Here is a 22670-nt window from a genome sequence, read left to right as displayed (position 1 = left end):
ATACTTTAACTATCAAATCGCAGGAACCTCTGTAGTTTTAAAAAGTGTAGGTCAGGGTGCCTGAGTGGCCGAGTTAAGCAACCAATTCTTGGTTTCAGGTTGTCACCTGGGGGTCGTGGGATTGAGCCCCGTATTGGGCTCCGCACTGAATGTGGAGTCTGCTTGGGAGTCTCTTTCCTTCTCCATCTGCCCTTAATGCTTGTGCTTTCTCTCTCTCAAATAAATAAATAAGTAAATCCTTTTAAAAAAAAGCATAGGTCACTTTTGGACTCACATCAATAGGACCATGTTTCTGGTCTAGAGAAGAGGGAGGAAGGAAAAGAGCTCCTCCATATGGTCCTGGAAGTGGTCATGTTCTAGATTCATTAAAAACATGGCAAAAAATTTTACAGTGTTAAAACTGGGTAGTGAAGTGTTAGTACCAAAAATGGTAAAGAAAATGATATTTCATTTTCTGATTCAATAGGTAGGAGGGAGAGGCACGTCTGTGTGACAAGGCTTAAGGAGACGCTAGAGTCAAACTGGTTGAGTATTAGAAGCCCAGGAGAGTGGTGGATACAATCAGGATAATAAGAAAAGGAAATCTGTGAGCGCTACAAACCGTGGTCAGCTTCTTTCTTACCTAAGAGTTTCTTTTATTGAACTGTTAGTTTTGCCAGCTCTTGTCTCATAAAGCTTACAGATGCATTTCCTGGCATCTAACACATGGTTAATAAAGGCACAACCATAAAATATTGTTGACATAGGGAGATCATTTGGGGGTCTGTTTGATGACTAAAAAAGAATATGTGTTAATAGTCGATTGTAGTTTGCTACCATGTTGACTCATCTGGAATGCTTTAGCATGCCTCACAAATTGTTCTTTTGAATTAACTTTATAATCTTAATTTAATTAAAGAATCAAAAAGTCAATCTAGAGATCCAGGCATTTTATCTTAGATTTTACTGAGGTTATTACAGATTCAAAATCTGGATGCAAGTGAATGAGATGCTATTAATTTTCTTTTAAGGAAAAAAATCAGGAGGCTATCATAGTATGCCACTATGTTTGTGAGAATTGCTTCAAAAGAAAGCAGTTCTTGTAACTGAGGTGTATGTATACACTTTCTTTTTCTGATGCTCCCACAGAGTCAATGGGAAAAACCCAGTAAATAGCTTTGTGGCTAGGTGAAGAAGCACTCACTAAGGAGTGTGATGTCTCAATGGTCATACGAAGTTTCTAAAGGTCCCTGGTTACCTTATGGTCTTATTCAGGGAGAAGGAAGACAAAAATAGACTTTAGTATGTGTATTGAATTTAATGGGAATTTGCATTTCAATGCCAGTCATTGAATCGTTTGATTCTTATAAACCCTCATGTTCATGGTAGCAATTTTATCAGAGTATTAGATCATTATTTGTGAATTGATGGGCATAACTGAAGAAATAGGGACCAATTCACTATCTCTGAATTGAATACTTAATGTTACACTGATTATTAGAGCATGACCCAAATCTTTAAAAAGGATTAAATCATTTATTGATTTCAAGTCATTTGAATACTATGTAACTTTATTTCCTTATTTCGTAAAAATAAATACACCTAAAATTTTCCTTAGGAGTAGTTCATCTTTTGTGTATGGATGGGTATACCTTCTTATGATTAAATATTATGAAAAGGTCTTAAAGTTCAAAATGGTCATATAGGTAGGTAGTTTTTTCAATCCTGGCACTATTAACATTTTGGGGTCAGATAATTGTTTGCTGTGAAAGGCTGTCCTGTGTAGTACCTGCAGGATGTTTAAGAACAGCACTGGTTTCTACCTACAAGATGCCAGTAGCCTCCACACCCCCGTTTTGGCAACCCCAGCTGTCTCCAGACATTGTTAAAATCTCCTCTGGTTGAGAAGCATTAGTATAGAGCAACCAAGCCATCACCCCATAACATATAGCATTAAGGAAAAGTTGAGAGATCAAATTAATATCATAAGTTTCTTTAATAGTTGAATTTTGGTGTTAATGTAAATTAATTTGTTGTTCAGTATTTTTGAGTGGTGCATCATTGCTCAAGACTTCCAAGGACGCTGTTCATTTAGAAATAAGGGAATCTTCCATAAAGGGCTCTCTCCCTATTCCTCCAGCTCTGCATATCATGTTATCAATTTTATGCTGTGGTTGTAATAAGAGGATTGTAGTATTGACTCTGTTCTTTACCCGGAGATTGCATGCACAGTAACAATGATAGAGTGACATCTCAGAATGGAAAGTGAATTGGCCCTTATCTTGGGATCTCTGTGAATTAGCTGGGTTGTCTTCAAACCTTCCAGCATAACTTTTGTCTGGATAAATCAAATTGCTTACTTTTCCGTAAGGTCAAGAAATGTGATTTATTTATCTTTGCTCCCCAGCTTAGTGGCTGGCACAAAATAAAAAGATGGTTTAAAATGGAATGAATGGGTAAAATCTATTTGTTGATCTTGTAGACAAGGCGTTGGCCTTGGTTTTCAATATCTTCTGTTCTTCTTTTCTCCTCCTTTATCCTTACACTTTCATTCCCGGTTATTTCTTGCTGACCTGAATTCTTCATGGATATTCTATTTTATTCCTTCATCCTCAAAGGATGGCCAAGATTTTGTTGCTTTGCCTCCTATAAACCGAGAAGAACCAGAACAAAAAAAGCACTAAGGAATTTTAATGTAGGACACTGGGGAATACCAGTGAGAAAAATATTGGATCATTTCACCACCCACTGTCATTGTGATAATGCTCCTGCTACAAATTATAATGGTAAACATTTAAAAATTTTTTTTTTTACTTTTAATTGATTTCTACATTAGAATTTCTATAAACTTGTTTCTCATCATAAGTAATTTTTAATATATTCTATAACTCTAAAATATGGACCAATGTCTTATAGAGCTTGATTATTTTTCAAAATCAACTACTAACATTAAAAAAAAAACTGGAGGTTTGGCAGTTCTCAGTGTCTGCAAATTAGGAGAAACTGATAAGGGCAAATGACAAAGTCTTTAGAACTGGGCTGAACTAGGTATTAGTTGTCAGGTTGCCTTTTGTGAGTTACATGAATTTGGGCAAGTTATTTAAACCTACTGCACTTTAGTGCCATTAGCTCTAAAATGGGCCAGTGTCTACCTTAGAGTGTCATTGTGAGATTAGAGAAATATAAATTAAATTTGATTTAGGATGATATTTGCCTAAAGTAGGTAGTGTAAGTCAATTATAGACACAATAGATGATCATGATGGGTGGTGATCATGGAGATGATGTTAGTGGTATTAACTAGACATGGACAGGGCCAAGCCTTTGCAAAATAATAAAGTCTCTCTGGTACCTTTCTTATTCCCCTTTTTCTAGGTCAGCCTTAAATAGAATCTTTCCCTCTATCCTGTGCCATATGTTGTGCTCTATTGGTTTGTCAATGAATTCTTGCTAAGCAGCTAAGTATCTTTTCCAGGGAGTATTTGTATTTTAATAGAAGTATTTTTAAGTGTCCTATATAGGCTCAAGGATCTGAATGCAGATAGAGACTAAGGTGACATTACCTTATTGCCCTACCTTTTCTGGATGATTTTTTTTCTCCACTCCAGGATCCCAAAACTAATTGTTATCAGCCTTTGCTACATAACAGATTTCTCCAGAATGTGAAAACAATAATAGTCTGTTGTTTCTCATGATTCTTTGGATAGGCTTTGTGGTTCTTCTGTTCCAAATGGTGTTTGCTGGAGTCACTCATGTAGCTACTATCATTTTGGAACTTGGCAGAGACTGGATTATCCTTAAGAACTTAACATATGCCGTGGCTTCACTGAGGAGGAGAGAATGGCCGGGTTGTCAAAGTTTCTATTTCTCTTTCTTTCCCTCTCCCTCTTCCTGTATCCCTTTCCCTCTCCCCCCACCCTTCTTATCTTTATCCTTCTCTCTCTCTAGCTGTCATTATCCAGGTCTATGCTACATTGTGTAGCTCTACGCTACATTGCATAGAGGCTGGATCAGACAAATATAGAGGCTGCATAAGTACGGAAGTCATGCACCATCTCTTCTGCCATATTTTGTTGGTCACAGGACCAACCCAAATTCAATGGTGGGGGTGGGGGGTGGGGGACAAACTCTGTGTTTTGATAGGAAGAGAGGCGTATATGAATAAGAGCGTGAAGATCCGTTAGGTAGTTATATTTATAGACAGTCTACCACTCTCTGGGAAACTGTTCCATTTCACCTTTCTATCTTCTGCTCCTTCCTGAGTTCCTTTCCATATTTCTTCTGTCAGGATCATGGGAATGAATGGTTTCTTGCTTTATAAAGTGTGAGTGGTTCTTATCATTCTCTTTAGCGCAGTAGGTTTTGTGGAAGATATGTGGGTTTTAGAGACATACAGACCTCCAAATGGATGCCAGATCTACCCATTCTCATGCTGAGTGAGATACACCAGCTCTCTTAGCTCAGTCCTCTCATCTGCTAACTAAGCAGAGGAGATAAAGCCTACCTTATAGGGTTAACAAGAGATTTATATTAATATAATTTATCCACATTGATTAACTGAAACTCAGAAGATGTTCCAGTAAATGTTAATTCTTCCCTTCCTCTTCGTTTTTATCTGTCCTTCCTGGTTTTTCTGTTATCTTTCTCTGGAAGATAATTTTTTTTTTTTTAATTTCTAACACTACTTGTAGTAATCAAAGACATTTGTCCTAAGCCTTCTGATGTTTCTGAAAAATGCTTCAAGATTTATAGAGAATTTTAACAATTACTATCCTCTTACCGTGATTGCTCTATTCTCTCCTGAATTTGCCATGTTATTGCTACCTCTAAGCCTTGGGTCTCATATTCGTCTTGCCTAATAATCGACCTTCATTGCCTGCTCCTAAATTCACATGAAATCTTTTCTTTCCTAGAAACATTATCTAATGTTTTTGATGCCTAATATTTACAACTTCATGTTTTAATCTATTTTATGTTCCTAAACCTTTTCCCCCTCAGCTTTATGTTCCATTATGATTGGGGGGGGGGGGGTCTTTTAAAACTCTTATCCACCAACTACCCACTCCAAATTCCAGGCAGTATAACTAGAACTCAATCATTGGCAACTTTTAAATGACAACATATTGACTTGAATTCTTTTATGGAACACCCAAAGGAGCATTAAACACTTGTTTCTAGGGATACCCCACCCATGAAACAGTTCAGAAACTGCATTACTCAATGTCTTAATAAATCCATGATATGATATATATCTATAATAGCAGTGGGTAGGGAGAATTGAGTAATTGCAGTTTTTGAGTGGACAAAATTGAAGAAAATACATATCTTGCTTGATTAAAATTAACATAAAAGAGACACCTAACCAACATGTAACTAATCATTAAAAAAAATCATAAATGGGAAAATTCTGCTTATACTGCATTATAATACTTGTTACATTTAGAATGTGCAAGGACTTTCTTTCTTCATTGTGTATTGCTAATTTATTTATTTTCTTGATAAATATTGTCAGAACAATATCCTAAAAGAGTAAATAATTAGAGGATGTTCCTACCAATCCATTCAAGTTTTTGGCTAGCCATTTGTGTGCTTTTTCTGCCTCTAAAATATTCCTTCAGGGCATACTTCACTCTAAATCCAAAAGCAAAAGTCAACTCACATCTTCCCCTTCTAGATTATTCCAATATTTCATTGAAGAGTTAAAGTTCTTTAGCATGATCCCCAATAAACCAAGCCAGAAATGTTCTGTCTCTGTTTTCTACTAAACTGGCAACACTCAAAACAGGAAGAAATGGAGTGGAAAGCAGAAATGCATGGTCCTGTGGCAGGTTGGTATGTTTGTTATTTCTGATTTGTGTAACATACAACTCTTTCAGTGAAATTATTAGTGCTCATTAAAAGATAATTACATCAGCCTTGGTCCAGTTATTTGAATTTATCATTGAAAGACACTTTAATAAATTCAAAGAATCACTCATCAAGGCATTTTCAATTTCCTATTATGAGGGAAGAAGGATTTATTTATTTATTTGAGAGAAAGAGAGAGTGTTGTGTGTGTGTGTGAGTTGCGGGGGGAAGGGAGAGACTCTCAAACAGACTCCCCACTGAACATAGTCAGACTTGATCTCAGGATCATGATCTAAGCTGAAATCAAGAATCGAGGCTTAAGAAGCTTAGCCAATTTAGCCACCCAGGCAACTCTAGGGATTTTCAATTTCTATGATATTTTCTGAAAATTTATTTCCACCAGTACTGTTAAGCAAAGATTTTTTAAAAATAGAAATGTTTACTCTTCCATTTGCCTCTCTTCCTTTGTCAACAGCTTGGTGGCTATTTTTTTCTGATTTTAAAATTTAATTTAATTTATTTTATTTTATTTATTTTAATTTTCAAAGGTAGGGAATGGTCCCTTTTTAAGTTTCAAAATGGCTAGTGGCTTGGTACCTACACAGATCAATAACCACGAACTTTGATGTTTTTAAAAAAATTATTAGGGGAAAAGATTAACCAAAACGAAAAGGTAGAAAGGAAATTACAGTAAACTGAATACAGCAATTCTTTAGCTGAAAAACATTAACGTTTAAAAGTGGATAAATATACATTTGTTCTAAAAAATATAAAAATGAGTAATTCTTGAGTCATTTTGAAATTGGTATGTTGTATAAATGAATTTTATTCTTTTTATGGCTATTTAAACTAACCTTGGTCTTCATACCTAGTATCTATCATAATTGTTAACACTTGAAAATTTTTTGAATTCCTAGAGTGCTTGGCTGGCTGAGTCAGTAGAGTATGTGACTCTTGTTCTCAGGGTCATGAGTTCAAGCCCCATGTTGGGCATAGACATTACTCAAAATTTTTTTTCTGAATTCTTAATACTAGTTCATCTCAATCCCTCACTTTATTTCCTGCTGTTTTGCTGCTTGGACTTCTCAGACTTTTAAAAAAAATTTTCAGTTATTTCAGCTTTTCACTTTCAAGGGAAAACTACTTGTTCTTGTAATAATCCTCTGGCATTATTCCGATTTCATCTAACTCAATCAGAGGCCTTTTCAAAAGAAATCAAGTTCTGCCATTGAATTCTAAAACAATTACCCTTTGTCTTTTTAGCCAATTCTTGTATAAAAGCTCCTCCCAAACTTCCCACAATCAGTGACTTAAATTCCTCACACAGAACAATTGAAGTGAATATATCAACTACATGAATAAAGAATGTGATTAAGTAACTCTAGCAACATTAGTTAGTTAATTTACTTCCCTCCGTCCCTGTACTAGGAATGAGGAGCAAGATAAACAACATAATCCATCTTCCAGACCAGAAACTGTGCAAAGCCAGAGCACCTACTGCATTATCTAATGCACTTCTCTACTAAGTGCATATTTTTTTTCTAGTTTGAGAAAAGCAGAAAGAATAGTACTCTTGTTTTGACCCAAGATTACCTATTTAGTAATTTCCATTTTCTCTAAATGACAGAGTTCTTTTATTGAATAAAATCTCATTCCAAAGCTCATTTTTCTGAAACAGACATAAAGAAATGGGGCTTGACCTAGTGCATTGCCTGGTGACTTTCTTCCATCCCACACTTGTGTATTTCCATCCCTGCGACACTTCCTCTAAACCCTGGGAGTCTAAGGATCCCAATTAAAAGCCACAGTTCCTCAATGACTGGATATTTGATTATTTTAAAGAATGTGGTTATATACTTATGCAATATATATTGTGATTTGCTTTAAAAACTTTTTATTAGATATCTATGTATACATAGTATGTAGAGTATAGGTAGACTAGATAGATAGATATAGATATAGATAGATAGATATACATAGATATAGATATGATACCTTGAATTTGCCTCAAAAGAAACTAGAGGAGTGGAGTGAGTGGAGCTACATAAGACCATACATGTATTCATATTGTTGAAGCTAGGTGGTGAGTAAACCAGAGATGAGGTTCCGCAGAGAAGCAGAACTCATAGGATATATGTATAAATCACACATACACATATATTTTTTTTCGATTTCGATATTCAAGATCAGTACTAACCAGAAATTCAGCTGCACACTTTTGATTTGTCTCTTCTTTTTTTGTATATATGTTGTACCTAATAAAATTTGTACTTCAAGATATAAATAAAATAAATAAACGGAAGATAATTCCAACAGAAGTGGGATAAAACATACATGACTTTATAAAATACAGACTCAAGTTTTATGCACAGTGGTCTTTTGAGGATTTCTGTGGAAAATAGATTGAAAAAGACAAGATGTGAAAACAATGATGGTGATAATGATTATCTGATAAGCATAGCGTCTAGCCACATTCCCACTAACCAACAGATATTCAAATGCATAATGCCATACAATTATATAATGGGGAAGTATTTTCCTTATTTTGTTCATTAAAGAAGTTCAATACCTATTATATACCAGTCTCTATTTTAAATATTAATCAATTTAATTTAAATATTAATTTAAATATTAATTAATTAATATTTAAATAAGACAGAATATATAGGAGTGACAGATATAAAAACACACACACTTGCTTTGTAGAGATGTAAATTTGTATGCTGTTAATGGTAAATTTTCTGGCATGAGACAGTAAAGTGTCATATACTAACAAGATGGGTTCAGTGTAACAATTTTATAATAGATGGAAGTAGTGTGTGTTGAGGAAGGACTCCTTTTCCAAAGCATAAAAAGTATGAAAAACCAGCTTCAGGCTTTCATGTAGCTTAGATTCTCAAATATTGAAAGCAATTAGAAGACGCCAATGTGCTACACTCAAAACCAGTGAAAACAGACCAATACCTAGACACAATCTGAAAAATACTATTTTTGACTCTTATTTTGAAATAATTATAGATCCACAGAAATTAGCAAGGACAGTGGGAAGAGAAAAAGAGGTCTCACTTGTTCACAACAATGACATCTTATGTATATATAGTATAATATCAAAACCAGGGATTTGACATTGGTACAATATGTGTGTATAGATTTATGCCATTTTATCACATGGATAGATTTGTGTGACTACCACCATAATCAAGATATATGACTTTATCACTACACGTGTCTCTCCCTGGCTACCCTTATGTACCACACTCACCTCTTACCCTCCACCATCCCTAACCCCTGAATACTGCTAATCTGTCCTTCATTTCCAACATTTGGAGAATGTTACATAAACAGAATCATAGAAACATTATATTTGTGACCTTCAAGATCAGCTTTTTTCACTGAATATAGTGCCTTGGAGGTCCATCCAAGTTGCTGCATACATCAATAGTTTGCTTCTTTTTATTCTTAGTGATATTCCTTGATGGATATACCAGGATATATTTGAACATTCACTAATTGAGGGATATTTTGTTTCCAATTCTTGGCTAATACAAATAAAGCTGCTATGAACAATTGTGCACATGTTTTTGTGTGGACATACATTTTCACTTCTCTGGGATAGCTGCCCAGGAATGCAATTGCTGGTTTGTATGGTTAAGTATATATTTAGTTGTTATTTTTGTTTTTCAAGAAATTGCCAAACTATTTTTCAGAGCGACTATATCATGTTACATTTCCATCAACGACGGTTGAAACATCCAATTTCCCCACATCCTCCCCAGCAACTGGTATTGTTGCTGTTTTTCATTTTAGCTGTTCTAGTAGGTATATGATACCTCATTTTATTCTCAGTTACCTTTTCCCTAATGCCTCATGTTGTTGAACATTTTTTCACATGATTTCTTGACATTCTTAAGCCCTCTTTGGTGAAATATCTTTTATGTGTTTTGCTCATTTTTTAATTAGATTGTTTGGATTTCATCATGTTGAGTTTTGAGAGTTCTTTACAGTTAGATATATAGTCAGGTTTTTTGTCCGTGATTTGGAAATATTTTCTCCCAGCCCATAATTTCTACTATAAATGTGCTAATTTTGAACCTTACACATATTAGGAAAATTCAAAAATAGCCACAACAATTATTTTGAACCAAGACCAACCAAAGATTTTTGGGGGGAGGAGAGTGTTTTTGTCACCAGAATTACTTAACATGTCTGCATATGGGGGTGAAAACTGAGCAAAGGTAGTTGGATTATTATTGTTTTCAAGTTGTCTATAGACAGCAGTCCTTGTTGCCTGCACTTGGTTTGCTCTGCTCCCCCTACCCTGTCCTGGTATTCCATGGCTCCATAGCCCCAAGAGATTAGCAGGCTTTGTGACACTCTCAGAGTAAGAAAATTTATAGCAGAGGATTATACAGTTCATCATATGGAAAATTCATAAAGCATATAACCCTTAGATGTCTCTTGGAAAAAATTACTTGAAGATGAATTCCAGTCAATAGAAAGGATTCAAAATTAGAAATTTAAAAATGCAGAAGTTATTTGGGTCTTTCCTTAACCAATTTGGACAAGTTATATATTAGTCCAGAAGAATTCTTCAGTCCAGGGAGTAAGCCAGGCCCCATAGCAATTTGCTACATTTTTGTTCTTTCACTTCTAATCATTTCTATGCATTACTAAGTATTTTGTTCTGGAGCATGTCCTTACCCCACAGTTCAGATGTTAACTCTCACCGTGTCAAATCACCATTTAAACACCAACGAGTTGTGTTTATTCTGACCTGGCGATGAGTGGTTAGGCTCCAACACTGCTGATGTAGGTTGGGAATCTCTAGGAAGCAGCCCTCAGAAGGAGATTGCAAGACATTTATTAGGGAATTCTCTTAAGAACAATGCTTGAATAGAGGAAGAGAAGGGAGGGCAGAGCAGAAAGGGAAGTTGGGGAGCAGTGCAGCTGCCACAAAGTGGGTCGTTGACTCCCAAATTCCCCGCTAGCTAAAACTGGTGCCCTTTGAGTTGGGCAGGGGGTCTTCCATTACATCCCCATGTTGACTGGTTATTGAACGCAACCTGCTCTGGGTAAGTGTGTCACCTTGGTGAAGGTCACTTTCTATAGCTGGAAGCAGTTGCAGAGTGGTCTGAGGACTGAGGCGGGGGCTCTCAGCAGACACACTCCCAGCAACTGTAGATTTATGCCTTTTAAATTTAAGGGGGGTATCTGGGCATTTTGGCACAACATGCATTACATCTCTGCTACCAGGATCATGGACTTTTTTCATTTCCCATCATAGAAGCAAGGCTTAATGAAGTGGCCAGTGACCATGTGCATTGCCAACTTTTAAAAATGATATATATATTTAAAATTCATTTTTTTCTATTTTTACCTTAAGTTTTTATTTTAATTTCAGTTAGTTAACGTTCAGCATTGTATTTGTTTCAGATGTACAATATAGGCATTTAATAGTTCCATACATCACCCCGTGCTTATCACAATAAGTGCACGTCTTAATCCCCATCACCTATTTCACCCATTCCCACCCACCCTTCTGATAACCATCAAATTGTAAAATTCATATTTAATGGATTGTGTTAAAGACTTTTTTTTCTTAACTGGACAAAGCTAAGAATCCACTCCCACATCACTGACATGAATTTTCCCCTTCAGCCCTCTTCATTTCTAGGATCTGTGGTTATTCCTGTATTAAATATTTTTAAGATTAGTTTACATAATTGAGGTCAGTAATATTTTTTTAAAAAGCCTAGAGCATAATCAAAGAATAAAATCACCAGAATTTAAATTTTTTCTAGAAGATGGTGTTAAGAAAGACATTCATTTCCTGTGTTATGCTGTTTTACATTTCTAAATTTTATAAAATGTACATATATTAGTTTCTGATTTGAAGGAATAAATGTGTATCACCATATAATTACAATTGAGTTTATAAAAAATGCAATACAGATTTAAAAGAAAATGCAGAAAACCCATAATAAGGAAAACAACTAAGCATTCTTCATTTTTAAAATATTTCTGTATTTTCCAAGGAAAACTTCTAATGTCACCCATTAAATAGGAGTTTTTCCTTGGTTACTGCTAGATTCTCTATCAAGTTGAAGAAGATTCCTCCTGTTGCATGCTTATTATGAAGTTTTTGGTAAAAAATAAGGTATTGGGGTGTCTGGGTGGCTCAGTGGATTAGGCCTCTGATCTCAGGGTCCTGGGATCGAACCCCCCACATGGGGGGGGTCTCTGCTCAGCAGGGAGCCTGCTTCCCCTCCTCTCTCTCTACCTGCCTCTCTGCCTACTTGTGATCTCTGTCAAATAAATAAATAAATAAATAAATCTTTTTTTAAAAAAAGGTATTAAGGAGGGCACGTGTGTGATGAGCACTGGGTGTTATATGTAACTAATGAGTTTTTGAACACTACATCAGAAATTAGTGGTGTACTATGTGTTAGCTAATTAAACATAATAGTTAATAAACAAGAATATTTGTTGTTATGTTTTTAAAAGTTATATTCACTGAGGGTCACCTGGGTGGCTCAATCATTTTAGTGTCTGACTCTTGATCTCAGCTCAGGTCTTGATCTCACAGTCATGAGCTCAAGCCCCATGTTGGGCTCCACGCTGGGAGTGGAAGCCCACTTTAAAAAAAAAGAAATTAGTATTTTTTGAGATGATACTATGCCTTTTCTTCTTTATAAATCTGCTGAATAAAGATCCCTAAGTTGGAACCATGTTGGCATAAATGCCACATAGAGGGGCACCTGGGTGGCTCAGTGGGTTAAAGCCTCTGCCTTCGGCTCAGGTCATGATCCCAGGGTCCTGGGATCAAGCCCCACATCCGGCTCTCTGCTCAGCGGGGAGCCTGCTTCTCCCTCTCTCTCTGCCTGCTTCTCTGCCTACTTGTGATCTCTCTCTGTCAAATAAATAAATAAAATATATTTTTTAAATGCCACATAGGCATGGTGCATTCTCTTTTAATACACTTCTATATTCAATTCGCTAATGTTCTTTTTAGGATCTGTGGATTTATATTCAAAGGGGTCTATACTTATCTTTTCGTATTATACTCATCCAGTATTAGAATCAGAGTTTTCCCGACTTGTATATTAAATTCAGGAATGTTCAGGGTTTTTGCTTTCCAAAGCCTTAAAAGAATTGTTTGGGGGCACCTGGGTGGCTCAGTGGGTTAAAGCCTCTGCCTTCAGCTCAGGTCATGATCCCAGGGTCCTGGAATCGAGCCCCGCATCGGGCTCTCTGCTTGGCGGGGAGCCTGCTTCCCCCACTCTCTCTCTGCCTGCCTCTCTGCCTGTTTGTGATCTCTCTCTCTCTCCCTCCCTGTCAAATAAATAAATAAATAAATAATATCTTTAAAAAAAAAAAGAATTATTTGTTCCTTCAAAGGTTAATAAGACTGACTTTTAAAACTGTCTGAAGTACACTTTAGTGTAGAGTGACAAGCAGTCTGGGTGAGAGGGTTTCTTTATCTACTTCCTTCCAAAGTTTTGGTTGGTTCCAGGGGGAACCTATTGTGGTGATTGGCTACCCTTACCCCCAGAGTACTTTTTTTTCAATCTAAAAACTATGCCGATACAATGTTCGCAAAGTAATCTCACAATTTTTAAGGTCTTCTAAATTCTTATACTTTAAAAATTCTTAATATTATTGAATTGTCTCACTATTTTTCCCTGAATACAATGGCCAGAAGTTTACTTTTTAAATCTTTCTTTGGTTTTTATAGATCATATATTTTTAACTTCATTTTCTATTTCAGTTATTTTTACTTTCATTTCTATATCTTTCTAGTTGAATCTTATTTGGTTTTCTCTTTGTAAATAATTATATGTTGTGTCTTGAAGAAAAGTTCTACATAATTTACATTTTAAATATCTATTTTGCTTTATGTACGGGATACTTTTATATGGTAACTTTTAGAACACATGCACTTGAAGTATTAATTTTCCTCTGATCCATCTTCCCTCACATCCATTGGGTTTGGATATCAAATATTCTTGGTAATATTGTTTATTTATTTTTTTTAAAGATTTATTTATGTATTTGAGTGGGGCAGGGGCAAAGGGAGAGGGAAAAAGAATCTGAAGCAGATGGCAAGCTGAGCACAGAGCCCAACATGGGCTCCATCTCACGACCCTGAGATCATGACTTGAGCCAAAACCAAGAGTCGGATGCTTGACCAATGGAGCCACCCAGGTGCCCCAACTCTGTTTATTTTTTAAAACAATATTCATTCACTTCCAAAAGTCTGTAAGTTCATTTACTAATTTCTTTTAAAATCAAGAATTATATAGGACTAAAAAATATAAATAATCCAAATGATGAGAGTTTGAAATAGGTGCACATGACTTCTTTTTTTATGCACATGACTTCTCCACTTGGGGATATTTTTGAATTGTCTTTGAAGAACAAAATTAATTGTGAGTGTTCCACAGTCATGTGAAAAGAATTGGCAGTTGATGTTGGATGGAACCACAGATATATGTTAATTATAAAAAATAAATATAGATAAATAAAATGTAAGTAATTTATAGAAATAAATAATACAGAAAATAAATAAATAAATTTCTCTACAATTCTTATTTGTTGCTACCATTATCTACCAATGAAATTATTTCACTGTGATTTTAGCTTTTAAGATTTTTTTGTGGTTTTTAACAATTTTTTGCTTTCGACACTACAGAATTTAAAGCATAAAAATTCATGGTTTTTTATGTTTTCTTGTAATTTTTGAAATAAGGGGGAGGTTTTGTTGTTGTTGTTGTTGTTTTTAGTCATCTTAAACCCAAAGTCTCTGCCTTAGTATCTACATGGGAACACATACATGATCTGATATAAACCAATATATTATAAAAGTATTTATAATGCGTAAGAAGTGGTGTGAGGGGAAGTGGGAAGAAGACGGAACCTAAAAGTGATAACTGAGAAGGTGCGTGTTCCAGTGTGTGTCTCTCTTGATGCAAGGGGAAGAGTGAGAGAGGAGAAAAGACAGCAGGGAAATAGGCTTGTCTAGGAGACCCACCCCTTCTGACCAGGCAGGGGAACACAGGGACATGAAAACATCTCATCAGAGGCCACTGCCTAGTTGTCCATAATCTATGGTGAGGTGGAAAGAACACGGGATTTCAGGGGAGATTATTAAGTCCACCCATTTTGAATTTGGGCAAGTTACAGGATTTCTATGACCTTTTATTTGCTTTGCAATAAATAGAAACATGGATGCCTTACAAAGTGAGGATGAAATGAGAACTAAGACAACATTCCCAGCCTGATGCCTAGAACATGAGAGAGGCTAAGGGAATATTGATAATACGTAATGTTTTGAGAAGTCCTAACTCCCTGGAGTATAAACATAACGTTTAATTTTTTTCTTGGAAATGATCTTTACTAGTATTGCTCAGTACCTGAAATTGCTTCTTTTATCATACTGCTTATAGGCACATTACCTTCTCCCCTTATATAATACTCTTTTAACTTTTTTCTTTTTAAAGATTTTATTTGTTTATTTGACAGAGAGAGAGAGAACAAGTAGGCAGAGAGGCAGGCAGAGAGAGAGAGAGAGGAGGAAGCAGGTTCCCTGCTGAGCAGAGAGCCCGATGTGGGGCTCGATCCCAGGACCCCGAGATCATGACCTGAGCTGAAGGCAGAGGCTTTAACCCACTGAGCCACCCAGGCGCCCCTCATTTACCTTTATTGAGTTGCTGCTGACCTACAGGTCCTAGAATCTTCATCTTCTTCTTTTTGTTACTTCGCTACTGTCTTCATTTTCCTTCTGCCTTAGCGCTCATGGTTCAACATTTTAAAGTCTCTTGTACATAGACTCTCAACTCTCCTGCACCTCCATATTTTCTCTATATCCCTCTGACAAAGCGGCAAACTCAAAGGGACAAACAATACCTTTTCTTTGACCTAAACACAAGTGGCTGGGAGCTGCTGGTTTAATACTTACATTAGAGAGGATGGGAATCCCTCTAAATTTATTTTTAGCAGCCTCAAAAAGGGAAACCGCCCAACCAGTCTCTCACTGTTCTTACTGGGTTTGACAGCCCACCCTTTATAACAAATATTTCAAGCATTCCTTCTTGTCTTCAAACTCCCAGCTCCTATGAATTACCCCGCATCCTTAACATTTGACTTCACCTCCAAAGTCCATGAGGAAGGAAGGAAAGAATGAAGGGAGGGAAAAGAAAGAGAGAGAGAGAACGCGGCAGGAAGGAAGGAAGGAAAAGAAAGAAAGGGAAAGACAAAGAAGGAAAGGCCCTTCCTCCCCTATCATGGCCTTTCCTTCTTTCCCCTTCCTCCCTTCCTTCCTTACGACTGGAGCCGTTTCGTCCTCCTGCCCTGAAACCTGCATGTTCACGTCCATGTATATGCAAACAATGTCCTCCTTCCTTCCTATTAAAAGCCAGGGATGGCATGTCTCTTCCATCTAAGGAGAGTCACTCAACGTGAGGTGCGCAGGCACTGTGGCCTCTCTTCTTTCTTGGACCATTCTTCTCCCTCAGATTCTCTGGCACCACCATTATCCTTTCCCTCCTTTTTTGTATTTCTCTTTTTCAAACTCCTTTTTCCCTCACAGCTGGCCCATGATGTTTTGGAGGGCCTAGGTTTTTTCCTGTGGCTGTCTTGCAACATAGTTTCATCATCTATTAGGCAATGAAGCCATGCAACTTTTCTCTCTAAATATATCTGGAATGTGACAGCTTTGTGCCGCATCTACTGCCAGAGACTGTTTCCACTGACCTCCTAAAATGGCTGCCTGGGTGATTCCTAATGACCTCTGTTGACCCTTTCTAATCAGTTTCCACACTGCAGGTTAATGTGTTATTTTGAAAACTCAAATTTTCTCGTGTCATGTGAATGCTTAAACCCTTGCTATGATTTCATGTGCTGGAACTGTTAATTATCCCCCAGAACTCGTCCATTAAAAATAGAACCCTCTCCAGCTTACAACAGAGATTTAACAGGGAACAAGGTTGCCCAGCTAGTGACTCTGTTTCCTTGCCTCTTTGTCGTCAGGTGTGGCTCGAACCCAGTGGGTAAGGGAAGGGAGTGACTTCTGGCTCTCCCAGGCAGCTTCCTGCCCTCTACTTACTTCTTCTTCCTCCTCCCCAGGGGAGCTGCCTAGGTCTCAAAGATGGAGGCCACTTGTGAAGGCTCGCAGAGCTGCCCAGCAATTCCGTTTGCTTTCCTCTGCTGTGTGATAGGAAAGGAGAAGAGAGTGAGACTGACTCACAGACCCACACACAGAAAGAGAGAGAGTCATTTTCTTGTTCAAGAGAGTTATTCAGGCCTAAGCTGTTCCTTAATGAATACTTTCACCATTGCACTTAGAGTAAAAAGCAAAATTTCTAATGTGGCCTCAGAGGCCTGTGGGACTGGTGAGCTATCTGTTCTGCCTGCCTCCTCGTTTCCCCCTTATGTCCTTTCCTCCCATTCTGTATATGCCTACTCTCCTGGACTTCTTTCAGTCTTTCAGAGATGCTGAGGTCTTTTGTGCCCAAGGCCTTCACACCTTTTATTTGCTCGGTCAGAAATGTTCCTCCCTCTGCTACTCTTCACCTTGTCTTACTAACAGCTAATCCTTTTTCACATTTTAACCCTAAGTCATTTTTCTTAAGCAACTGATGTCCCCATCTCCACCCCCACCCCCCATCGGGTCACCACACCAAAGAACTGAGTCAGTTCCCACACCTAAGTGATCTAATGCTACTGTAGTCGTGTCCTTAATATGTTATGAAATATCTTTTATTTAAAAATACAATATATAGGGGCGCCTGGGTGGCTCAGTGGGTTAAAGCCTCTGCCTTTGGCTCAGGTCATGATCTTGGGGTCCTGGGATCGAGCGCCACATCAGGCTCTCTGCTTGGCTGGGAGCCTGCTTCCCTCTCTCTCTCTGCCTGCATCTCTGCCTACTTGTGATCTCTCTCTGTCAAATAAATAAATAAATAAAATGTTAAAAAAATACAAAATATATTAATATGTGTAAGTTAGTTTCTTGGATCCACTTCTTTTTTTTTTTCCCCTCTTTTTTTTTTTTTTTTGGGTTAATATTTTATTTAGTTGAGAGAAAGAGAGAGAAAGCAAAGTGGGAGGGACTGAGGGCTAGGGAGAGAGAATCTGAAGCAGATGCTGCACCAAGCCCAGAGCCTGGTGAGGGACTTGATCTCATGACCTTGAGATCGTGACCTGAGTTGAAATCAAGAGTCAGATGCTTAACCGACTGCTCTGCTCAGGCGGCCCCTGGAGCCAGTTATAACACACATGTATGTGTGTTGATTATATGTAGTTTTATAGCTCAAACATTCCCCTAAACATATGTTACTTAGTTTGGCATGTGTGTGGACATTATAAATGTGTTGCCTTGTTTTCTGTGTTCTATTTCTTGCTTTTGTGCTCATTATTATGTTTTTGAGATATTTCTATGCTTATAGGTAGACACTATTTCATTCATTTTCCATTTATTCCTACATATGTCCATTAATAGAATTTTAATAATCTATGTCATAATTCTACCACAGTTTGTTTATACATTCTTTTGTTCATGGACATTTGGCTTCTTCTGGTTACATGCACAAATACACGTGTCTGTGTTTTATATATATATACACACACACATATATGTACATATATATGTACATATATGTATATATGCATGTATATATATATGTTTATGTGTTTGTGTATATGTGCACATTGCAAATATTGCTGTCATGAGTACTTTATATATATTTTTAAAAAATAAGTTGTTCCCTATTCTATTTGTGATTCCCACCCTCCCCCGCCCCCCAGTTAGGAGCCATCAACCCAGAAGCATTTTAAATTCATTTCTCCTCTTGGGAAATTTTATTTTATTTTATTTTACTTTATTTATTTATTTTCTTCCTCAGTGTAAAAATGGTGGCTTTATTAAAGCACAGGGACAGGACCTGTGGGCAGAAAGAACGTCCTCTGCTCAGGAGAATTTTTAGATCACATAAGTAGAATGATTTTCAAATTCAGTCCTGCACAAGGATTAGATTGTAATGAAAACTTTTCAAGGAAAACTTTTTTCTTCCATTTAGAGCCAAGATCAAGCAGGGTTTTTTTAATTTGTTTTTTTAATTTCCCTTTGAGGGGCCCTTTTTTAAGACTATAAAATTGCTGTTGTTTCCTTTGGAAAATCTTGGCTCTTAATTAGATTTCTCCATGTCATTAATCTCTCTAATCTGGTCCATTTGGTGGTTACCGTTGTCATTCCACCTGGCGTTTTGATACCAACGGCCACAGCAGAAGCAGCCTACTGGCCTTTCCCACCATATTCCTGTAAACATTGCTTTAAAACTCTGGCTGTTTTCATATTTAAATATATTTAAATTTACTCCCTGCTGGATTAATAATTACATTTTCAAATACAGCGTTCAAGAGTTCTGTGTAGACCAAAAAGTTAAACACAGAAAGATGGAAGCTTTACCTTTTACAACACAATGAAATGTGCTTCCCCAGCCAGGAGGAAGGTTCCAAAGGAATTGCCCCCTTTGATGTCTGTTCTTTGTTTCTTAAACTTCTTTTAGTGATTCAAGCCTATAGTGATGTATCAAATTTTTTTTAAACTTTCTTTCAAAACAAAAAGCAAAAGGTGAACGACTAAAAAAAACAGGTAACGTCATATAAGACTTTTGCAGGGAATAAAACACCCTATTTTCTGGTCATTTAAAAGCATACCAGAGCAGAGTGGGAATTGAGTGTGGTTAGAAGTCCTTGAAGGACTTAGCCTCCAAGTTCAGATGAGCAGGGACAACAACATGCATTAGTCTAAGGGACACTCAACACCAGGCAGTGTTCCTGCTCTGTGCTTTGTGGGGGAGGAGGAGGGATTTCCTACCAGTCTGGCTTCACATATTGCCTCTATTGCTTGCTAATTGCATGATCCCATTAAGCCTTTCAGTTTTCTTGTCTGTAAATGGAGGAATAATAATACTAATCTCACTGGATATTTATGAGGATTAATTGAAATAATAAATAGAAGAAGGCTGGGCGCACAATAGCTATCAATAATAGTTATTTGGTTTCCGCACGGTAGCAACCAAACCACATCATTTTTATGAAGGAGAGAAATCAAAGAGCCTCTGTAATGCTATAGAGATTGGATGATGAAGCTTAGATAAATAATAGTTTTTAATTTTTATATTTTGCAGTCACTGTAATATAGATACAATTTGTTTAGGATGAAATTGTATGCTGATCAACTGACCAAATAAAGACTACATGTTTCTAAATGTCATATAACATGTTTTTTTTTTTTTTTTCATATTGGATATTTGTAAAGATAATAAAGTAGCTGGACATCTACCTAATTTTACTGAAATAGGGTCCAATTGAATTAAAGATTTAACTGTCAAGAATAAAGAAGACATGGGGGTGCCTGGGTGGCTCCATCATTAAGCATCTGCCTTCAGCTTAGGTCATGATCCCAGGGTCCTGGGATCAAGTCCCTCATCGGGGTCCCTGTTCAGCAAGGAGTCTGCTTCTCCCTCTCCCTCTTGCTTGTGCTTTTTCTATTTCTATCAAATAAATAAATAGAATCTTTAAAAAATTAAAAATAAAAATATAAGATAAAAAAGACATAAAGATGTGGGAATAAAGCATGCATAGAATTTTTAAAACAATTTTTTAGTGATGGCTATTTGGTTGTGCGGGACATAATGTCTAGATACCACAATGGGTACATTATTATATCTGACAACATAAAAATTAAAAATTTTTATGCTGGATAAATGAAATTCAAAGACGAGTAACAAAGTGGAAGCATTGTTGGCAGCATATATGACAAAGAAAATGGCAGTTAGTACAAAAAGAGCTCTTACAAATAAAAAATACCAGTGTAACTTTAATATTAGAAAAATAATATGAATAGATTTCATAAAAATAAATGCAAATAATATGCATATATTTAGAATGACTTACAGTTTACTTTGATGTGAAAAAAAGAATATGTAAAGAGTTTTTATGGGGCCCCTGGGTGGCTTAGTCTGTTAAGCAGGTAAGCGTCTGCCTTCCTCAGGTCTTGATCCTGGGGTCCTGGGATTTAGCTGTGTCAGGTTCCCTGCTCCATGGAGAGTCTGCTTCTCCCTCTCTCTCTTCCCCTACCCCCTGCTAAAGCTCTCTCTCTCTCTCTCTTACACTCTCTCAAATAAATAAATAAATAAAATCTTTTTTTTTTAAGTTTTTCTTGTAAACTTCTATTTATGCAAAGAAAAACAGATATAAATGTTGATATTGGATATATATTAGATATTTTTCTGGAAAAATATCAAGAAAATATATTGGGAGCTGAATTAGGGATATGAATGTGGAATAACAGGAAGATAGGAGTAATATTTTTTTGACTTTTGATTTAATGTTTTTCTAAAAGTGTTTGAAATTTCCTCTATGCCCCTGTATGTTTTACTATAATTTAAAAAATTAACGCAGTTAACATAATGTCAAAAATACATAAATTGTGAAGGGCTAAAATTAAGTAAATGTCATTAGGAACCAGCAGATAATTTTAAGTGTTGAAAACCATGAGCTATGTGTCTTGAAAGGGAACTGTTGAAACTTGACTTTCTTGGGATGAAATGATGCATTCATTGGTGCTTAATGAGTTTTATTTTCCCCCAGACAAAGCCAAAGGACGATCAAGAGCAGGGACCCACTTTGACTCAGCCCGGAGACGGAGCCGAGCGGTCCTTTATCACATCTCTGGGCACCTGCAAAGAAGAGAAAAGAACAAATTGAAAATAAATAATGTAGGTGGTATGTGTGTACACTGTGAATGCTAGAGTTTCCCCTGGTGCCAATATTTGATTCACTAAAGAAAGGCTCTGATTACTCATTTATTGGCTTTCCTAGATTTTTTTGCCCTTTGGTTTGTGCTTTCCTATAAAGAATAAACTAGAAAAGGTCAGCAATCATAAGACATTTCTGCAATAAAAGTGCTTAATCACAGTGTTAGTACAGCACAGAGATTAGAATATTACTGTAGTCAGTACAACATGGTAGAGGGGATGCTGTGAATGGGGACCTACTGTTTACATTTTATGAACAAGATGGTGCACCAAGTCATAGACTACATATTCACAGCTTGTTGGTTAAAATTTCTCATATTTAATTGTAGTTCCGTCTATTCTGCACTTTATCTAATTTCACTTTATGTTTTTATCTGGGAGGACCATGAACAAATCCAAGTCATGATTCCATTTAAAAAATGTACAACCTCTACAAAACAGAGTCGGCAATTTCACACCACGGAACATTGGATTTCAAATTCTGTGCCTTATATCATATGATTTTGTCAAAACTTGTACTCCTAGTAAATGACAGGGCTACTTTCTGCAACCTGCTACTTTTCTGTCACAAGCCACAGCAAATAACTGTGCTTCAAAAAGGTGGTCCTGTGCACACACAACTTACAGGAATTCACATGAATTTTATAATTAGTTCTTAGCACGGAAAGATGTCGCTGAGAAACCCAGAACTCTGTCTGTTCAGTTATAGATATTCAGAGATAATTTTTCAAATGACAATAATATCATTAATGTGCATTGCGGGGTGTTCAGAACACAACGTCTTTGCTGGGTGTGTGACTATGGGTGGTAGATACAAATACTCAGGGTCTAATTTGCCAGTGCCATTAGTAAAAGGCACATCAAACAAGCAGAGCTGTTTTGGAATCAATCCATGATCCAGAAGTCCTGGGAGTTAGGGACACAAAGGGTTTCTTTGGCTTCTTACTTTTTACACAGAAAGCTGGAGACTAACTAACACAAATGCATTGATAAAACAGCCCTGTATCAAACATACAAAGTATCTGCT

General features: G+C 36.7%; 1 protein-coding gene across 1 annotated transcript in view; it reads left to right on the top strand.

Annotated features, from left to right (window-relative positions):
• Positions 1 to 22670, top strand: part of KCNH8 (potassium voltage-gated channel subfamily H member 8) — a 371847-nt gene that overhangs the window by 191924 nt on the left and 157253 nt on the right. Inside the window, exon 4 of the mRNA XM_032332057.1 lies at positions 21477 to 21604. Within this exon, the coding sequence (XP_032187948.1) occupies positions 21477 to 21604 (128 nt within the window). The remainder of the gene's footprint in view (positions 1 to 21476; positions 21605 to 22670) is intronic.

The sequence above is a fragment of the Mustela erminea genome, chromosome 1, assembly GCF_009829155.1.
Source record: "Mustela erminea isolate mMusErm1 chromosome 1, mMusErm1.Pri, whole genome shotgun sequence".
NCBI classification, from domain to species: domain Eukaryota; kingdom Metazoa; phylum Chordata; class Mammalia; order Carnivora; family Mustelidae; genus Mustela; species Mustela erminea.
Note: the sequence above shows the minus strand (reverse complement) of the source record. Positions and strands in the feature narration are given on the sequence as shown.